This window comes from Miniopterus natalensis, chromosome 17 (genome assembly GCF_054644295.1).
Source record: "Miniopterus natalensis isolate mMinNat1 chromosome 17, mMinNat1.hap1, whole genome shotgun sequence".
NCBI lineage: Eukaryota > Metazoa > Chordata > Mammalia > Chiroptera > Miniopteridae > Miniopterus > Miniopterus natalensis.
Genome location: NC_142097.1, coordinates 16,605,263 through 16,625,815, shown reverse-complemented (window position 1 = coordinate 16,625,815; position 20,553 = coordinate 16,605,263). Strand labels below are relative to the sequence as shown.

General features: G+C 44.5%; 1 protein-coding gene across 2 annotated transcripts in view; it reads right to left on the bottom strand.

The window, feature by feature from the left end:
- Positions 1-16,358, bottom strand: part of PHF12 (PHD finger protein 12) — a 39,263-nt gene extending 22,905 nt beyond the window's left edge. Inside the window, exons 1-2 of one of the 2 annotated variants that reach the window (XM_016201948.2) lie at positions 16,146-16,358; positions 15,319-15,500 (exon numbers count right to left, since the gene is read on the bottom strand). In XM_016201948.2, coding sequence (XP_016057434.1) covers positions 15,319-15,500; positions 16,146-16,211 — 248 coding nt within the window. In that variant the 5' untranslated portion in view covers positions 16,212-16,358. Of the gene's footprint in view, positions 1-15,318; positions 15,712-16,145 lie in introns of those variants that run through there. The other variant, XM_087826006.1, reaches the window with a different exon arrangement.
- Positions 16,359-20,553: the final 4,195 nt, after the last annotated feature.

Here is a 20,553-nt window from a genome sequence, read left to right as displayed (position 1 = left end):
GGGAGGATGCTCTAACCAACTTAGCTACTCTGCCAGGGCTTTGTTTCTCTTTCTTAATACAGGAGTAAAATGCTTAAAATTTTTATTAAGAGGCTTTCAAAAGTAGCTCCTGGTGGTTTCTAAAGGATCACTTTTTAGAGATACCAAGTTTCACACACATTTTTCAGAACTCTAAATTATGGCCGCATGCTTCTCTTGTCTGCCCTAAAGTGTGGGATGAGGACTGTGAGTTTAGGGAGTATGCGGGGAAGTCAGAGGGTTATCTCAAGGATGAATACAGAACTTAAAACAGTAAAGCCTTGCTGAGATTTTTCTGCTTTCTTAGTGGCAGAACATGCATCTTGAAATAAATTTGAGAATGTGGTTATCTTGAGAGAAGGTAGTAAAGTAATATCTAAGATGGGATCGAAAGGGAAGGAAGGTCTATGTTTCTAGAAAATGATCATCATAGGCATAGCTGGTACACAGGAATTGCCCATCATAAAGCTTTCTCATACTGATGCTTCCTTTTTGCCACTACCAAATCCTTTGAAGCAATTTAGAAGGCAGTTTTTCAACTCAAAAGGAAAAGGAGTCATGAAATGCCTCCAGGAAAGACAGACTATCATTGGGGTAAGAAGCTCAGGAGCTAGTTCTGGAAAATGGCTGTTTCGCAAATAGACTAGTTTTGTTCCATATCAAATACTGTCAACAGGGAAACAATTCCAGGGAGAAAGGAAATTCTACAGCCTCAGGGGACTCACGCACATATCCTGAGGACTTCCCCACCTCAGCTGCCCACCTTAAAACTCCTACCCCCATGAAAATGATGTACCCATAAGTTTAGTGTGCAACTTTGAAATAATTACAGGCATACCTCAGAGATATTGCGGGTTCAATTCCAGACCACTGCAATAAAATGAATATTACTATAAAGAGAGTCTCGCAAATTTTTTGATTCCCCAGTGCATATAGAAGTTATGTTTACACTATACTGTAGTCTTAAAAAAAAAACTTGAACTACCTGGCCAGGGCTATATTGTAGTGTATTAAGTGTGCAATAACATTGTCTAGAAAAAAAAGCAAAAACCCAACCACACACACACCACCACCCCTACAAATTAAAGTTCTGTCCCAGCTCCCTCTCATCCTCATATATCAATGAAGATAGCGTGCTGAGGGCTATTCTCTACTAAAGGAAATCATTAAAACTAAAAGTTAGGTAGTGCTGAAATCATTCTATCAGAGTTTCCGCTGCTCAGCAGTGAAAACTATGAAAACACTATAATAAGCCAGTGCTGCTAGTAAGGACAATACTTCTTAATCACTAAAGCTTAGACATAGCACAGTGATAATCTCATTTTACATCTAGACAGTGTATTACATACAGTTCATAGTGTTTTCACAGATGCTCTTACTTGATTATCACCACCATACTGTAAGAATTGTTAATCCCACACACAGGTGAGGAAACTGACTTATCTAAAGCCATGGAGCCAATAAGGAGCAGAATTAGAACCCAAATCAGTTTCCTAGCTCTTTTAAATCTTGAGTCCAAGCTGTTTTTGAAGAACCTTCAGTAGTTCTCTTATTTCTGGGGAACACGGTAGAATACCTATCAGAGTATCTTCCTCAACCTCAAGGTCAAGCATTTCCTTCTTCATCAGTCAATATTTACTGAGATCCCACTGCTTACTAACCAATGCCACACTGGAGGTGCCACATTGAAAGGACATAAAACAAACAAAGTTATGATCCACCCCATCAAGAAACATAGCCTTTGGGGAGAGGGGGCCAAAGTCATTTGTCCACTCAAGCATTTATTGGACATTTATTTTATGCTAGGCAATATGCTAAGTGGTGAGATTTCAGACATGGCCCTTGCTCTCAGGGATCACAGACTACAGATAATGTGAAAAGGACAGGTGACCACATACAATCAACTACAAACTGATTCTTGCCACACAGACATATATAAAACTCAATTGCTCATGGATGCCAAGCTCAGCAAAGAGCCCCAGAAGTTTGGTCATTAGGTACCTGAAGGTGACAATGGCCTTTTCTCTACCTTCTTTCCACAATCTTTAGCTATTCAGTAAATGACAGGTCAGCCAGGGATCTTTTAAAGACGGTGAAATTAAGGCTCTCAAGGTGTTCAGAAAGAAACTATAGTTCTAGAAGCAGGTGTATTTCTGCATTTTGAAAAACGATTTGATTAAAGGAAGGTTCTGGAAGTGGGAGCATTTTTCTGGGAACAGATGTTTAAGTCTACCTAGTGCACAACAGTATTTGAACCTCTAGATTCCTTCTAAGAACTGCCTGTGTCCCGAGAAGGAAAGTGAGTCCTGGATGAGCTGTCTGGTATGTGAGCAGGCTTGTCTTGGGCAGCTGGTAGCTCTTTAGTCAACAGGCCAAGGACCTCTATTTTCTGGCTTCAAAAGAATATGGTCTGTGGTACTTAGAGACAGGCACTCTTCTCCACATAAAAGAGTGCCTGCCCTGTGAGTATGAGGCTCCTGCAGAATATCTTCCCATCTTCACTACTTGTGGATGTTTCCTTCCAAATCACTTGTTAAAAAGCACTGGACTGCAATTCCTGGCTAGAAAGTGCCTGTTTACTGCTTTCCAACTCGCTATTTATTTTAACCACTACCTGATCTTAAAGACATTCTGTTAGTTATAAAATAGTTCATAACAATAGAGCTCTAAATCTTCAGAGATTGTACAATTAAAGGATGTGTCTCAGAGTTTGGTGTGGCTCTCCATAAGGCCTAAGAGGGCCTATAAACTGTTAACAGTAATATCTATATACAAACCAATTAGAAAGCTGGTCAAGGATATTAATTTTTCAAAACTAAAATTCCTAAAGCCAACCTCTGCAGTAGAACTCTAGCATCTAAACTCCCATAAACAAATCCAATGACCTGTCTCCACTGCTGATGAGGGTGTCTACATAGGAGTATTTCAGGAATTATTGAAGAGAAAACCATAAATACATACCTCTCAGTTAAGTGTAAAGCCTGAACTGACAGACCCTCTCCACGTCAAATATTCAAAGCCTGGAGCCAGATGATCCCAACTACAGCCAAAGGACAGACCCATTTTAATTTAGAAAGCTTCTTTCATTCCCTAATGAGGCTGCAGCTCACCACTGCAGGTGGAAGATATTGGTAGTTGTCATGGTTTTTGGTTCTCTAATTAAGAGGATCTTTCAAGTCATACACTAGTATGGCTGATTTGAGTCTAACCTCACTCATCTCCCTCGATTATTAATGCATGTGAACCTGCACGACATTAACATTTACTTCAGATTTAGTCCCCACCAGTGGGACCTGTTGCTCTGTGTTAATTATCCATCCAGTGCAAGCAGTTTTTCAATAAGGAACTGGGAGGGAGAAGGGAGGGGAACAAAAGAACAAAGGAAGGAGGGGAGAGGTGGAGGGAGAAAGGGAGATAGGGAAGCAGAAAGGCTGCCTTTTATTTCAAAGACCTATTTTTTACCTTACAACATGCAGATAAAAATGGTATTGCATTCTGGACTTGTTTTTTAAAATATGTTAGGTTACTGATGTATGGCTTGCAACTATCCATCCAGCTAAGTAACACTGACATTTTAAAACATGAGCCAAAGGCAACCAGAGAAACAGAAAAATATCACTTAACCAAATTAAAAGCTTGAGTGTATGTCTTAGGACAAAAGGAAGCAAGTGGATGAAAAATATTTAAGAAAGAACACACTCGCCCAGCCAGGTGTGGCTCAGTGGTTGAGCATCCACCTATGATCCAGGAGATCTCGGTTTGATTCCCGGTCAGAGCACATGCCCGGGGTTGGGGGCTTGATGCCCAGTCGGGGGAGTGCAGGAGGCAGCTGATCAATGACTCTCTCTCATCATTGATGTTTCTATCTCTCTCTCTCCCCCTCTCCCTGAAATCAATAAAGATATATTAAAAAAAGAAAAAGAAAAGAAAGACCACACTCCATTTTCTCTTCCCAGACTGACAAAATATTCTGTTTAACACAAACACTTAATAGGAACACTGTGCAGACAGCACATCTGTACATAATATACCAACAGTCTTCCATTTGGGTTCTCTTCTAAAAGAGTTCAGTTGCATGAACTGGTAGAGTCTCTCGTATCAGAACCCATCATTATCCAAGCACCAGAAGCTCTCTCGCTATGTACGGCAGTTTAAGTTGAAAAAAACCATCAGTTAGACTAAGAAAGATCTCACTGGCCTCCTACCATCATCTGTGTATCACCTCCCTTTTTTGGTGGTGGTGAGGTATTAAGGAAGCAAACAATAGCACTGAACATTTTGATTTTTAATTTCACAGTTCATGGGTGCCATCCATCCATCTGAGGTCCACTACTACATAAAAATCCTACAATTTTATTTAATGGCATTGTGTAATACCAACAGCAAAAGACAATATTGTATATATTCAGAATAGGATCACTCTCTCAGACTGGCCCTGCTGCCCTCGGCTAGCTCAGGAAATGTGTTGGTACTAGCAAAAACGGGAATAAAAGTGACTGCTAGCAGGACCACACTTAGGTCTCAGCCTCAGTAGCCATCTTGAACTATAAAGGGGCCTATGAGCACAGAAAACAAGCCCTTTATAAATTGAAAACCAGCTATGTCCTGGAAAAGCTAAGAAGCCCTGGATAAAGTTTAACTTAAAAATATATTTAAAAATGCAAATTGCCTGGCTAGCATGGCTCAGTGGTTGAGTGTCGACCTATAAACCAGGAGGTCACAGTTAGATGCCCAGGCACATGCCGGGTTGCAGGCTCAATCCCCAGTAGGGGGTGTGTAGGAGGCAGCCAATCAATGAGGAGTCTCTCATCATTGATGTTTCTATCTTTCTCCATTCCTCTCTCTGAAATCAATAAAAAAAATTAAAAAATGTAAATTAAAAGCTGTATTAATATACCCAAATTTAATGGTCTATGTTTCAAGGGAACAAAACTTAATGAAATTTAAATGTCAGCAGAAATAATAAGCTTCATCTGGACACTTGGGCTGCAGCTTTTATCTTCAAGTATGGTCTACCTTTCAAAGGTAGGAAAGGTGGTCATATTGAAAGATATTGGAGAGACGAAAGTATATAGAAAAGTTCATGGGGGTGGAGGGTGTCCCCGAACCTTAATACCCTATCCTCCTTCATCCCAGCTACTGACTCAGATACAGCTAATGCCACAAAGTAAAAAGTACAAGGACTGCTGGTTTTCATGCAAAGCCTCAGTAGCAATGTTAACAAAAAGACCAATGAAGTGCCAGGCCATTACAAATACCCCATTGAGAAACTTAGCTAGTTGCATCATTTCCACAGGCATACAATCCTTTCAAACTAGCTGACTGTGCTCCCAAGTTTTATTGCCTTCTAAGTAAAGCTGGCCGGTGACATCCTCCCAGTGGAGGACACCTGGAGAAGAGGGTTACAAGTTAGTGCAGGAAAAGGAGGAGGGAGGGAGGGTAGAGCACCAACAGTTATACCAGGTGTTCGCTTCTGCTAACTTCTCCATAAGCTGAGCCTCGGTGCTACAGGGCCTGATCTATCATTACTGGTTTGGCTATTCTTGCGATCCTGGCTTCTCTACAATGGAAAATAGGCTGGCTACAAACATTTTTAAAATGGGCTCCATTCATCCACCTCTTGATAGATGTAGGAGCCCACCTGTTCTGGAAGAGTCAACATTCTGGCCTCAACAGTCACTTTGTAATACTCTAAGGAACATTCCATTGGAAAGAGGAACCAACAAAATTGAGTACTGTTCTGTGGCCAGATTTTAGTGGACTATCAAGAACAAGGTAATAGGTCATGCTACTCTCACAGATACAGCTCAGGGAATCTGGACCAATTTACATTTTATAGATACTGAACCCAAAATTTTATAAAGGCTGGAAAAACTAAAAAATACTAACAATGTCTTTATTTGAAATCCAACTAATTACAGGGTGGGGCAAAAGTAGGTTATAATTGTGAGTACTCGAAACAGTTTATTCTTCTATTATTTATTAATTGTTGTATTATTTTCCACACAAGCAACTGTAAGCCTACTTTTGTTCCACCTTGTATATAGAGAGCAGGTTTTAACTTAAGACCAGGCTACTTTTTGCTAAGGAGGATTTCTGCTTCATTTACTGACAGGGTCTCCTATTAAAAAATAAGGAGGGAGGAAAAATAATGCTATTATTTGGGCCAAAATAGCATAGGGGTTATTCTCTCCTTCTTTCACCCTTACCTTCTCACCTCCTCCAATTTTACTCATAAACCTCAAAGCTCCCCCCACCCTACATGACTGAAGTAATCTCCTGGGCACCGTGTCAAACTGTGCCGTCGTGGTTTGATGCCACAGCTAAGTGCTGACTTGGGCTGCTGAAGCCTTCCAGTTATACCCTCAGTGACCTATTTAGGAGTTGAACATACCTTTCAGAGACAGAGTACCATGATTTTTTTCCCTTTGGCCCAGTTTTTTCTCAGATGGTCCCTAATCAAAGAATGATCACCCTAAAGACCTGAATGGTAAGATGTGAGGAAAGCTTGTATGCAGTAAAAGCACACAAGCCTTTGACATGAGCTCTTTCCCATAACTTAAATTGCAGACACTTTTCTTATTATTCAGCTTACATCAACACCTACAAACTATAGCCTGTAGTAAAAGATGTCTGATATTATGGAATTAGGCATTAGAATTAAATTACAATGTCTAAGTGTCATCTGTGCCAGGCAAAACCATGAGGACTTCAGAGGGATAAAGCAAAACAAGAACAAAACAATGTTTATTAAAAGGCCAAAATGAGTGACAGAATTCTCCCTAATTTAAGATGCTCTTTCAAAAAATGGCAAGCAAGATCAAAGAAAGTTGAATGTAGTAAATCTATCTATAGAACTATGAAAAGTTATAGGTTTATACATATTTAATTTTCATAAAGTATTTTAACCAAATTGATAACTGCCGATGGGAAAAGTTCACTGTAGAGTTTCCCTCTACTGTTTCCAGAGTTTTGTTAAAACCAAGAATCAGTAGAACTCTACTGATTTAATTCCCATGTTCAGTGGATGTGGGAATTAAAAAGCTACCAGCTCATCACAGGAGCCCATGACTGATGGGAAGCAGAACAAGAGTAGCTCTGCATTGCTCAGGTTTGTAATGCAGAGACTTATCTAAACTCACTTGAAGTCCTGTACATTTCACTAGCTTCTCTGCTATTCTCTGTACAAAGGCAGACAGGAGGAAAAATAATACTCAACGTCCCTCTGAATGTCATAGTTGGATAAAAGCCTGTAAATGTGCTTGTACTGCCACAATAGGATTCTACCTTGGAACTCAAGATTGCTAGTAATTCTGAGAGGGCTCCCCATCCCTGCCTGGCCTAGGGGTGAAGTGATATCTTTGGGTTATGGTTAACTACAAACCCTGCAGAGAGTCTTCTTTTGCTCACTCAAGCTTATTTCAAAAAGAGCCTCATGCAGAGCTCAAATCAGTGGGAAGGACTGATGCTTGGTTTAGGCACAGAGTTTTCCCCTTCCCTGTAGTCACTTTCTCTGTCTTTTGTCCTTTCAAGACCAGGAAACATCTTTTGAAAGATATGCTGTACAATTTGTCAGAAAATGGGTAAGGGCAAAGATTAAACACCAAACCTATTAACATATAGGAAAGCAAATGTAATTAAGGGAAAGGAATGGTCACTGTGTGTTTGTGTTAACAAAGGTACCATCCACTTGGAAGAATCCAGACATAATTTCTGTTCCCCAAAGTGTTTATCTTTGCACGTTCTCATTTGTAATACCACTAGGTATTATGCAGCTGTGAGCAGAGGAAATGGGTCAGCATCTGGCTTTCAAGTACAGATGCTCCTAGACTTAATGATGGGGTTAAATCCTGATAAACCCATTATAAGTTGAAGACATTATATTTTAAGTTAAAAATGCATTTAATACACCTAACCTACTGAACATCATAGCTTAGCTTAGTGAGTTTCTACTGAATGTGTATTGCTTTTGCACTATCATAAAGTCAAAAGTCAGAAGTTGACCATTCTAAGTCAGAAGCTGTAGTCTAGTGAGCATTTAGTACACAACTGCAAGAGGAAAGGAGCTCTTTGAATGAGTCGTTTTTCATTACTTAGAAAATTTTATCAATCTGTATGGTGTACTTGGAATTTACTTATTGTGAATTCACCAACAGCTCTATGTAGTAGCCAAGTTCCTTTTTGATGATGGATAAAAATCAATGATTTCTCCTTTTACCAGTATCTATTGTACTTCTCAGTGTCTTTTGCCTCCCACACAAATGTGCTAAAACTTCATCTTTATTCTTATTTGCTGAGACCTAGATTTAGAAATAACCTTAGGCTTAAAGGATAAGGATTTTGATATCCATAAATGGCAGGCAGAAAAAGGAGTCACCTTATTCTTCTTAACTGTTCTTGAGTCATGGGAAAAGCAGTCAGCTAGTGACCTGTGCATGCGTCCTGGGCATGGTGACAAATCCGCAATACCAAAGTGCCTTTCTGAAATTTGGTCTAGGACTTGCACTGAATACAATGTCCTCCCTTTCAGGAAACTGGCAGGGGGACAGCTGTACTCTTGTCCTGTCCCTTGGGAGGATAGCATTATGCAGAGGTGCTCTTATAAGTGTCACTCATTGACTGGCAATGCAGCTGGCCATGTTGTACTCCCTGAGGACTCTAAGTCAAAGGAAAAGCACAGAGGAGGTGGGAAAACACCCCCTGCTCAGTTCTGGTGACTTAAAACTCTGACACCTTAAAATAAGAATGCATTTCCAGGAGCTTGTGCTGCATTATCACAGTAAGTGCCATCATAACCCCAAACAGAACCTTCCACTGGAGTGACCTGCTTAACTGCACACTCAAGGAATTGTTGTACATGTGCTAGTTCAGAGATGGATTTCAACATTATTACCTATAACCAAAAGCAAACATTCAGCTTCATCTATATTCTACTACCCTCTCACCTGTAGAAGAGATGTATCCACTTCTGTTAAGAAGCAGGACATCTGCATTTCTAGGTAGCAAAAATCCTCTTGGGAGCATCAAAGCAGACTGTTTCTTTTTACAAGTTATATAAAACCTGCAGGCAAATATTCTCTCCCTATTTACTGCTACCTAGGCTTACATAAAGACACATATAAATTGGTGAGTTCATTGCAGTGTACAAAAAACTTTTTGTCCTTGTTAACTGGTTCAAAAGACAGCTCATTAATTGATCTGGAGTCATTTCCACCCCAAGCTGTTACCAATCAAACTGATGCAATTAAAATCTTCCTCCTCAAACTAGGAGCCCCCAAGTATGAGAAACGCTCACACACAGAAATTTTCTATTGTGGCTGGTGGGTGCCAGGTGGGCATCCTGCCTTAAGGCAGGTGATGGATCTCTTTAATACTTCCTCTAGGGTACCTTTCAGTGTTAGACTTCTTTGTTGAGAAGGGTCACTCAGAAAAGTTCAAACAGCAACACACCAAAGCATCTCGTAAGGTTCTCTCTACTGAGATGCACCATCCTGACTGAAATTCACAGAAGAAACCCTTTAGTCACTGTCATTACATAGATCATACAGGCATAGACATTAATATGTGATTAAATCTACCACCTTTTTTAAGTAAGACTCAAAAATTGAAAAATAAAAAGAGAGGGGAAATGAAAAGACAACCCACAGAATGGAAGAAAATACTTGCAAATCAAGTATCTGACAAGAGACTTATATCTAGAATATATAAAAAACCTCTTGCAACGCAATAATAAAAACCCAAATAACCCAATTAAAACTGGACAATAGGTCTGAATAGACATTTCTCCAAGAAAATATACAAATGGCCAATAAGCACACAAAGATGTTCAACATCATTAGCCAGCAGGAAAATGCAAATCTCAATCTCAATGCGATAGCATTTTGTACCCAAGAAGACATATAACAAGGGTTAGAAAAGATGTGGAGAAACTGGAACCCTTACACACTGATGGTGGGAATGTAAAATGGTGCAACCACTTTGGAGAATAATCTGGCAGTTCTTCAAATGTTAAACTAAGAGTTATTTAGCAATTCCACTCCTGAATATACACTAAGAGAAATCATAGCATATGTTCACACAAAAACTTGCACACAAATATTTATACCATCATTATACACAATAGCAAAAAGCAGAAACAACCCAAATGTCCACTAACTGATGAATGAATAAATAAAGTGCATTATATCCATACTTGGAATAGTATTCAGCCATAAAAAGATTAATAAACCCTACAAGGATGAATCTTGAAAACCCACTGAGCCCTTTTGAGTATCACTGTACTTTCACTCAGAGCTTAATAAAAACCAGTGTTTCATTTAACAAAAGAGTGATTATTTGAATCCCTTTTCAGTCCAAATCAAGTAATTTATCTTTATTTTTTAAAATTTTTATTGACTTGAGAGAGAGAGGGAGACAGACAGACATTAATTTGTTGTTCCACTTATTTATGCATTCATTGGTTGTTTCTTATATGTGCCCTGACTGTAGATGAAACCTGCAGTCTTGGTGTATTGGGGACGATGATGCTCTAACCAACTGAGCTACCCAGCCAGGGTCCAATTTATCTTTATTTTATGATTTGGCTTTCAAAAAATTCTCTTGGAGACATACTTAATTAAGAATTTAAAATAAACACAAATCCATCTCCATATTAAAAATAAAGATTGTACTTAAACATGCCTTTACAATTTACATATGAAAAAATACACAAGTCATTTACAAAGGCCAACAATGGTCCTAATATATTAGAGGAGCAAATCTGTAAAGTACTTTGTTTGAGAGCCTTAAGCAACAGCAGAAGATCAGTGAGATTACAAGTGCATCCTACCTTTCACTGAGTATGGACAGGCCCAAAATGAAAAATTTCACAGAACAGTACCACTAAGTATTTGCCTTAACAAAACAGTTACTTCTGAGGAGTATTACCTCCTTTTCCACTTTTGATAGTTCTCATGCTTCCTTTCTCAACCAAAGCCATCTGGGTCACAAACATTTTGTGAGCAAACAACTCATACCAAATATTCTTCTTATATTTTTAAACAGTGATTATCCTTTATCTTTGGATTAAAGCACTCATGTCACAAGAATTAGCCCAAGCCCAACAGTAGTTTTACAAAGCATGCATGTGATATTGAGTTGAAGTTGATCAGCAATGGACCCTCCCTGTTCGAGTGGACCACTTAACAATACTGCAAACCCACCTTCCAATGCAACACAGCAAATGCAAAAGTAAATACATAAAATATACATAAAACCAAATTAGGTTTATTGTTCAATCATTTTACTACTGAGGGGGCAAAGGTGAAGAGAGGGATTCCTGATGCTGTCACCTCCAGTTCTTCAGCGCCAGGCTTCTAAACACTTACTATATCAGAAACAACAGATTCGTACGATAATGTTAATATAAATGCATTTTAATTCATCACTTGCCTGACACTATTCTAATGAGGAGCTAAAGAGAACAAAATCAGAAAAACCCCCTCCTTAAAAGTTCACAGGGCAAAGGTTTTCTGCAAAGCAGTTAGTTTTCTACTCTATGTGTGAAATCATTCTTGTTATGACTCACTGAAAATTAAATATGCAAAACTCGAAGCTGAGCTTAGTTTTGCCTGTGCACAGAGACCTTTTTTACGCTCATTCTTCGAAAACCTCATTTTGGATCTTGCTGCCAACACCAGAGAGAGGAAAGCGGCCAACAATTCCAAATATAACATGCGGAGGCAAATGCTACAGAAATCTGTCTGACGGGAAGTAACCATGCTGAGGTCTGCTGAGGTAGATGCACTTCTCAATCAGACTGTTTTGGTCTCTCAGTCTGGAGCAAAATGCCATGAGAAAGCAATCAGAGGAAACCATCCAGTTTCTAGTCAGCCTCATTACCAATGCCTCATGGTACTCACTTTATCAGTGAGAATAATTCTATTCATCTCAAACAGAAAGATGGGTCAGTGGCAACTAGAGCTCCACCAGTTATTCTAATTTTTTTTTCTTTTAAACCAACGTTTTAGAGACCAGTCTATGGAAACCAGTATTTTCATAAGGCTTAACTCATGGCATGACTATTATAATAAAGGTCAGGTTCACCAGGGAACTTAAAAACGTATCTCTTTCCAATTCTCCAGGGGCAGGTTTCGTAACCCCTGCTACCACTCTGAATAACTGATAACCACTTAAACTTGGATAAAATGATTACACTATCACTTAAACAAATACAAAAACATTATTGGCTCCTAAAGTTTAATACTTTAGTGAAGTAATGGTACTGAGCACAGGAAAATTCATTTCTTCACCCAGATCATTACAGAAAATCCAGAAATAGGACAGTCTAAATGGGAAAAGGATTATTCTTCATATAAAGCACTGGCCCCTGAGAAAAGACAAGACAATTAAAACAGCTTATTTGACCAGTCATTTCCTCCAGTAGTTTATCTTAGAAAAATTCCCTGTGGTTGTAGCTGTCACTAAGCCCAGGAGGTAAAGTTTGCCTAGAATCACTTCTGGAACATTTTACTAGATCCTGTTCACTATGAGGCAAGCTGGCAAGGCACACCAGAGAATGAAAAAGCACTTGTCTCAGAGCTTTGAATGGAGACCCACAGCAGCACCGCAGTTGTGATCTACAGGGTTTGCAAAACTCCATCTTCACTCTTCTACATTCTGTATATGAGGAAAATGATCACACTATGCTTATCTAAATAATCCAGTCTTAGCTAGTTAAAAAGGGAAGCAAGAGAAAATATAGCCATACTGTCTAACCTCACTCCCATATGGTACAAGAAAGCAATAATGGGATAAGTTAAGGAGAGCACATTCAGGGATCAAAATTTTCTGAGACATTAACTGCTTGACCTAGCCACTCTGGCTGAGATGGTTAATGCAACACTTCACTTGTGCTGAAGAGCGTGGGGTAGGAGGCAGGAAAGTGGGATAAGCCACGCTTAAAAGAAGGCTTCCTGCCTTTGTGCCAATATCTAGGATGTTTTGTGATTTATATAACTCAGATAAGTTAATGGTACATTCAGTACTGACATCTTCAAAGGGGGAACTGGAGATGTGAAACAAGCCCTGCTTCATTTACTAGGATTTTCAAATCTCTGATTACCAGTTCCTATTCATGGTCTTATAAAAAGTATTCAATGAAATGCAGAATCTGGGCAAGCCTGAATCTCACCAACAGCTAAATAAAAAGTCCCTCCCTCCCTCCTCCCAGCTAAATCGGAAACTGTTAACTGTACAACTTGACAAGATTTAGACTCATCTAATTAAAAGATTCAGAGGTTAGATTTTAGAGTTTAAAAGCCCAATGTCAGGCAAAACAGTATACTTTTTCCATGCCTGAACTTTCTAATGAACAATTTCAGCTTTACTAAACAAATGAGACTAAAAACAATAAAGTGCTTATTAAATTTTCACTTAATATGGGATCACTATTCTTGGTTAACACTAACATCATCCTAGAGGTAAAACATTAACCCATATTTAAAATCAAGCAATCTACAATTCAGTCCTGTTATACGTATCAAGTAAGCACACACACAAAAATGTAAGCAACTGGGAATAACTGGTAAGAAACTCAACTTATTCAAGTACAAACTGCTTCCATTCTCAAGAACAGCACAGAAAACCAGCAGAGATTTTTTCTCCAGGTGAATTACAACTTAATAGGATGCAAAGGATAAAACCCACAGACCCTTCCTGCTGGTATTAGTCACTTCATAATAAAAATTTTAAAGCTAGCAGCAAAGCTTCCTCCAGGATACTAATTTTTGTTCCTGTAACATTCCAAGCCAAGATGGGGTGCCCTCCTGGACAAAAGTATCTTGGGAATGGTAACCGGAGCTTCCTACATAACTTCTGACCACAGACTTAATTTGCTCAGTATCAATCATCTGTTTAATAGGGGTTCCAAAACCTGCAATTAGTACAAATACACAGTAGGTACTATTCCACAAACTGAGAATGGAATGGAACTGTGCACAGTGCTTAAGGAAAACCTCATTAAAAATTTTTTTAAACAGAGGGCTAAAAAAGACAGCATAAAAAAAAACAAAAACTGGTAAGAACAAACGGCCCTCCTCATTCCTCCTCTTTCTGCAGCCTGTCTCCTTCCACAAACCCCCGCCTCAGTCAACTGTTGCTGAAAAACAGAACAAGACCCAATCCCGGTTCCCTGATTTTTGTGGAGGGCAGAGGTGGTTTCTCCAGGCAGAAGCTGGAGTACAAACTCTTCTTGGCCGGATTGTTCAGGGCTGAGCTGCTGAGGAGGATCAAGCATGGGGCCATCAACCCAGGTCCCTCCCTCTCTCTTCGGTTTCTCCCCTCCCCTCGAGTTCAGTAAGGGGGGTGTGAGTAAAAAAAGCGCACAGCTTTCCGTCTCTCCGCTCCTTAAAAATGTCCTCGAAGAGCCACCGCGTACAATCCAGCCCCAGCAGCAAAGAAATTTGCAGTGAAGGGCTCGCCGATCTAGAGTGGATAAGTGAAATCGGCGCCCAAGGGCAATTTTAATTGTCTAACCCAGCCCGACTTCCTAATGTCTGTAGCTCCGGGAGGGGAGGAGAGGGAGGCAGCTCTGAGAGGCAACAAGGAGCGAGCGGCGGCAGAGAAAGGGAACCACAGAGGCGAGATCCCAGCCCCGGCCTCCGAGGAGCTTCCGCAGAAAGGACTCAGGGGCTAACCCCACCGTTCCCCGGGAGACGTTTGCAAATCATATATGCAGCCAAAATGGCGCTGAGAATAAAAATATAATTTAAAGGCAGGTCGCCATATTGTAAACAGAGGCAGAGAAGAAGCGGACTCGAGAGACACCCTCCATGATTTCTTCTACAGCTGCAAGCGCCCGGGCGCCGGGTCCCCAGGGTCAGGACCAGGGCAGCTCGGGCAGCCGAGGGTTCCGAGCACCCACCCCGGGGAGAGCCCAGCCCGGCCGGAGCCCGAGGGCGGCGGGCGCGCGGGCAACCAGCGGCACCAGGCCCAGAGCTCCTCCCCTTCCTCCCCAGCCAGGGCCGGCCGTGCCCTGCCGGCTGAGTCCCGGCTCCCTAGCGACTTCCAGCCCCAGATGGGGCTCTCCTCATTCCTCCCAATCCCCACATCGGGGGTCCGGACCCATCACTGCTTCTTCCCCCCAAAACGGCCAGATCCCGGCAGACACCTGGGGGCGGGGAGGCGCTAGCCCCAGCGGCTACAGAAAGTCATCTAGCGGCTGCAAGCGCCCGTTATTTTGGCAGGCAGGGGAAGGCCGGGTGAAGGAATGTGCCGACAAGGGTCTACCAATGGGGCTCCAAAGGGGTCTGCAGACCTTACCAGCACTGGAGGTGGAAGGCGGCAGGGCAATGGTCACAGCACAGGAGATCACCACCTTCTTTGCAGCTATCGCAGCTGTCGTGGTTGGTGGCCCTGCCGCTTCTCCGGGGTTCCTTCTCAGGCTTCCGACTCCGCTTTTCTGCCTCGTCCGTCTTGGGGGGAGCCAGCAGAGCCTGGATTTGCTGCACACACATACAAACGGCGTGTGTGCACACTCGGAGCTCCCGTGCTATCCGTCGCCCCCCAGGCGCGGCTTCTCCGTCAACTACCCCTCTCCCCCCTTTTGTCCTTCTTCCTCCCATCCAGGCTGCTCCCAGAACCTCTCAGCCCCCGGAACCAGGGGAGCCCACCCTAACCGTGTTCCTGCAGCACAACAACGAGAACAGCTTCTTCCAAATGGGGAGAATCAGGGTAGGGGGATGGGGAGAGGGTGCGCGGTTCCCTGCTCGCCACTTCCTTGTATGGACAGTGGGGGACTCCAAAGCCAGGCTCGGGAGAGGCCTGAAGCCCGGTACCCGGACGTGCTGGGGGAAGCACAAAGGGACCGACAAGAAGGGGGTGGGGAGGCCCAGCGGTGCAACGAGATGGAGTGGGTTGGTGCCTTGGGATAGCAAATCGAGGGCGGCGGGTGGGTGAAACTGCTGCAAACGTCCTCGGAGGCTGAGCTCGGCCCCCTCAAATTGCAAAGATGGGAGAGTCTGGGTGAGAAAGAACCCCCCTCCTCCCCCGGCCCACTTGCGTTGCGAGCTCAGGACTGGCTTTGTGGGGCGGAGGGCGGAGGTTCCCTCCCGGCGCTGGGGGAAGGGGATGAGGAGGGCTGCTCTTACCTCCATCAGCCCCCCTGACGTGTCCAAGTCGTACACGATCGTCTTGGTCTCCATTTTCTCCCACATTCATCCACCTCCCGGGCTGGGCGCCTTCTGCTCGGGCCCCCCCAACCCCGGGGGGAGGGGGGAAGCGGGAGGAGGGGGCGCTCCTGACCCCGGCCCCCCTTCTTTTTTCTCAACACAGGTCCCGACTTCCTCGCCCTGGCTCCCCCCCACCCCCCGGCCCCCAGTCCCCGGGACGGCAGCGTCCTCCCTACGGGCCGTGAGGGGGGAGCGGCCCCTCAGCCCCGGCCCAGCGGCTGACTGCACGGTGGGTCCCGGCTCCGGCGGTCAGGCCTCTGTGGGGCCTAGTCCCACAAGCTAGAGCCGGCGCTGGCGACCGCTGGTCCGGCAGGGAAGGCTGGCGGGCGCTGCCATCCCGGGGTTGGGGGGATCGGAGAGGGGGGGTGAGAGGTTAGGTGAGGTTGTGGTACGTGAGGTGACTGCGGGGAGGGTGATGGGGGGTGGTCCCCGGGCTCCGCCTCTCGCCGCCGCCGCCTCCTGCGTCCCGGCTGCCGCGCACTTGGCGCAAACTTACCGCGAGCGCCCGCAAAGCCACCCGCGCAGGCGCCCGGGGATCGCCGCTCGCCGCGCGCAACCGCAGTGACAGCCGGCGGCCGGGCTCCCGCGCAGCCGCAGTAAGGGGGTACCCCCCAGCGCGCAGCCGCGCTGGCATTCTTCTGAAGCGCCGAAGCCCTGGCCTTTCGGGCCTGCGCCGGCGCACTGAGATAAAAGGGCGGGACCTGAGGTCTCACGCAGGCGCCTGGGAGAGCTCGTAAGGGTCACAGCGCAGCCGCAGAAACAAGAGGACGCTTCGTCCATTGGTGTTTGTGTATGGACCAAGAATACTCTGTTCCCGCGCAGGCGTGTTGAGGATGTTTCGCTCCCGCCCTACAACACGCCCGGCTCTCGCGCAGGCGTATTGTCACCTGCAGGCCCTAACAAGAATGCTTCTCCTTTCGCCATTTTGGTAACGGGATATAGACTACCATGTCTTTGCAATCCTCAGGCATGAACAGGAAGGATTAAGGTGTGGTGTTGGCTGGAGCTGGTAGGCTGTCGGTGACAGCAGTACTCCTAAGGATGTTGTGCTGGACTGTTTGGTTCCAGCGTGAGGTGAGGCTGGACCAGGCGCCATATTCTTAAAAGAGAAAAGCAAAGCCATTGCGACGGAAAACGATGCTTTTGGTGTCAGGTTGGATGGCTGGCTTCCCAATTCCCTTCCTTTCCCAACAGTTAATTTCAGTCTCAGCATCTCTGCCTTGCGTAGTTATGACACCATGGAGAGTTTCGCTTGCTTGTTAGTACCCCCTGTTTTGATCACTGACCCTAAGAATTGCTCTTCAAGAGGACGCCAAAAGCAAAGAGTTTATGATGTTGACAACGCCCAGCTACCTGCTTACATTGAACTTCAACTCCCAGTTTGCAATGCGAAAGGAATCCAAAGGACTAACGTGAGCGCATTGCACCCTGGGAGGAAGAATCGCGACGGGTCCGGTGGATTGTGGGAGTCGTAGTTCTGTGTGCGTGTGATGCACACCGTTCGGTAGGATGGACTCGGGAAAGAGTGATTTACCTGCTAGGAAGGGATACTTTTGAGAGCTGCAGTGCTGTATGCTGGGGTATTTGTAGTCTGAAGTCCTCACCTTGAGTTCTATGAGGGACAATGCTACCTCCGCGGTGCCCGCCCCTTCCCTTGGTATCTCCTTCAGAGATGGCCAGTCATCTCTGCGGACTGTAGATGAAGCGGTGAAAAAGGAAGTAGCATCATTATACTTGACAGAAGGCGTTTAGATGGCATTTTTACCAGGTAGCTGTGTCCTGCTCACTTTTGAGGTATGCTTAGCATTCTCAGAAGCGTAACACTGGAAAGGGCTTAAAGACCATCTGTATTAATCCCCTGGTTTCCAGATGCACAGAGGGGAGTAGTGATTTGCTTAGTTCATTTTATGGCAGACATATGAATGAAACATTTCTTTTAAAAAAAAAAAATCTTTATTGATTTCAGAGAGAGGAAAGGAGAGGGAGAGAGAGAGATAGAAACATCAATGATGAGAGAGTCATTGATCGGCTGCAGCCTGCAACCCGGGCGTGCCCTGACCGGGTATCGAACTGCGATCTCCTGGATCCCAGGTCGACGCTCAACCGCTGCGTCACGCCCGGCCGGGCTGAAACATTTCTTGATTCCCAGGCCAGGATACTGTCTAAACTGCCTGTGAGGAGTTGCTACTGCTCCTTTTGGGATAGTAAGGAGGATGAGTTAGATAGGTTGGTATGTCAGTTTGTGGTCTTTGGTTTCTGATGGTCCTCTTGGTGCATAGGCAAAGAATGATAAGGTCATGAGCCTTATCCTTTCTCTCTACCAACCTCAGCAAACAAGAAATCATAGTAGCTATGGGCCAGAGATGGGTCCCTCAGAGAGAGGAGGGCTGAGCTAGATGTATGGAAGTGGCCAGACTTTATCTTTTCTGGGGCTGTGTTTCATGCCTTCAGAAGCTGGAGCCTCATGAGCTCTCTTACTGGCTTCCTTCCTGCTGCTTGGGGCTCAGTTGTGTTGCTGTGCCAGCCGGAAGGCATTATGGGGCAGATAAGTAAGCCATTGGCACAAGCCCAACAAGCAAAGCTTTACTTTGGTCAACGCCAGCATTTGCAGTTGAGAATTGGAACAGGCTGTGGGCTAGTGAGGGAAATAATACTTCGAAGGGATTGGAGGAGGGGAGAGAAAGAGAGAGAGAGAGAGAAACATTAATGTGAGAGACATCGATTGGTTGCCTCTTGCACACACCTCTACGGGGCGGGGGATGGAACCTGCAACCCAGATACGTGCCCTTGACTGGGAATCGAACCTGAGACCTTTCAGTGCTCGCGCTGATGCTCTTACCACTGAGCCACACCAGCCAGGGCCACACCTTTTTTGAACTTGGAGGGTGAGGTCAGCCTAGCGTGGCCCGGAGTTGGTGCCACCTTGGAGAGCTCCAGCCCTGACTGTTGGAGGAGGTTTGAGGGGAGAGAGCAGGTGGGATACAGATACCTTCAGAAGTGACCTCTTGTGGCTAATCTAGGTACTGCACTCTGCACTGGAGCCTCTCCATCCTTCAAGGTAGCCTGTGCTAGAGCCAGGAGGTGGACAGCTGTATGTGGTTAAGACCTCCCTGTTGGAGACTGTAGAAGCAGAAGGTGCTGGTTACTGCTATTTCCTTCAGGGATTTTGTCTTTTGGTTTCTGAGTTCCCTTAATTCCCCATTGCTTGTTTTTTGCTCTTATTCTGGAGGGCAGCCATGCAAAGCACACTTTAAGCATGGATGTGGATGTGGATGTGGATGTGGATCAAGGCTGGGCAAACACTTTCATTTCAAGAGGTGCTTGGGGCCATAGATAATGGGCACAGGGGCTGAGAGGGACCAAACTTGAGCAGATCTCATCTAGCCACCTCTTTCTGGAGTCTGGGGCTTTTGCTAAAGTAGGAGCCAAGCCCCTAAGCTGCATTGTCCCTGCTCAGTCTGGATGTTCTCTGAGGCCAAGACAGACTACAGCCTCATGTTTAGGGGTTGTATCTGATTCCTGTTCCAGTTTCCTGAGTCTTGCTAGCTAGGAAAGAAGAGGAAGAAGAGACGTGACAGGCCTCCTGGGCCTTGTCAGCAGTACAGTGGCATTGAGAAGGGGCTTGGGAGTTTGCCACCCTGTAGTTCTGGACCTGGCAAAGAGGGGGAAATGAGGCATTGAGGTGGATGAGTAGTTGGGTTCCTGGACTCTCACACTCTTGTGGCACCAGCCATTTGGACCTCACATTTCACTGTAACTGGTTTTTGATAAAACCTTGGGATTATTAGTTGATATGTCCAGCATGGTCCTGAAGTCCACATCACATTTATCTCCCACCTCCTTTGCCTTCAAGAAAGCATCATCCACCTGGCCATTGCTTGTTTTTTTCCAAAACACCATTTTAATAAGGAAACAACAGAAATAGAAGATTGTTCTCTGGCTGGAGGCCAAACCCCATATGATACATTACATGTACAAAGTGGCCTATTAGCCAGCACTTGGGCCTCTCCCTGGGGCTCTCTGACCTCCTGTTCCATGCCAAATTCCTCCTCAGACCTCTGCTCCTCTCCGGAATACGCCTGCCAACTCCCCTTATCCCAAAACAGTGGCCAGGAGGGGAGTCTGGCAAGTGGTTGGGGTTAGAGGAGGGACTAGTGGGAAAGAGGATGTTTTAACAGCCAGACAGGCAATCAGAGGGAGGTCTTTCTTTCCTCGGGGTGTAGTGGAGCAGTGGGGTTTCCTGCTTTGGTGTGGAGCATGAATGCCTAGGGAAGTCCAACCTTAGCTTGGGTAGGGTCCCTAAACCCCTTAGGATCCCTTAGAATCA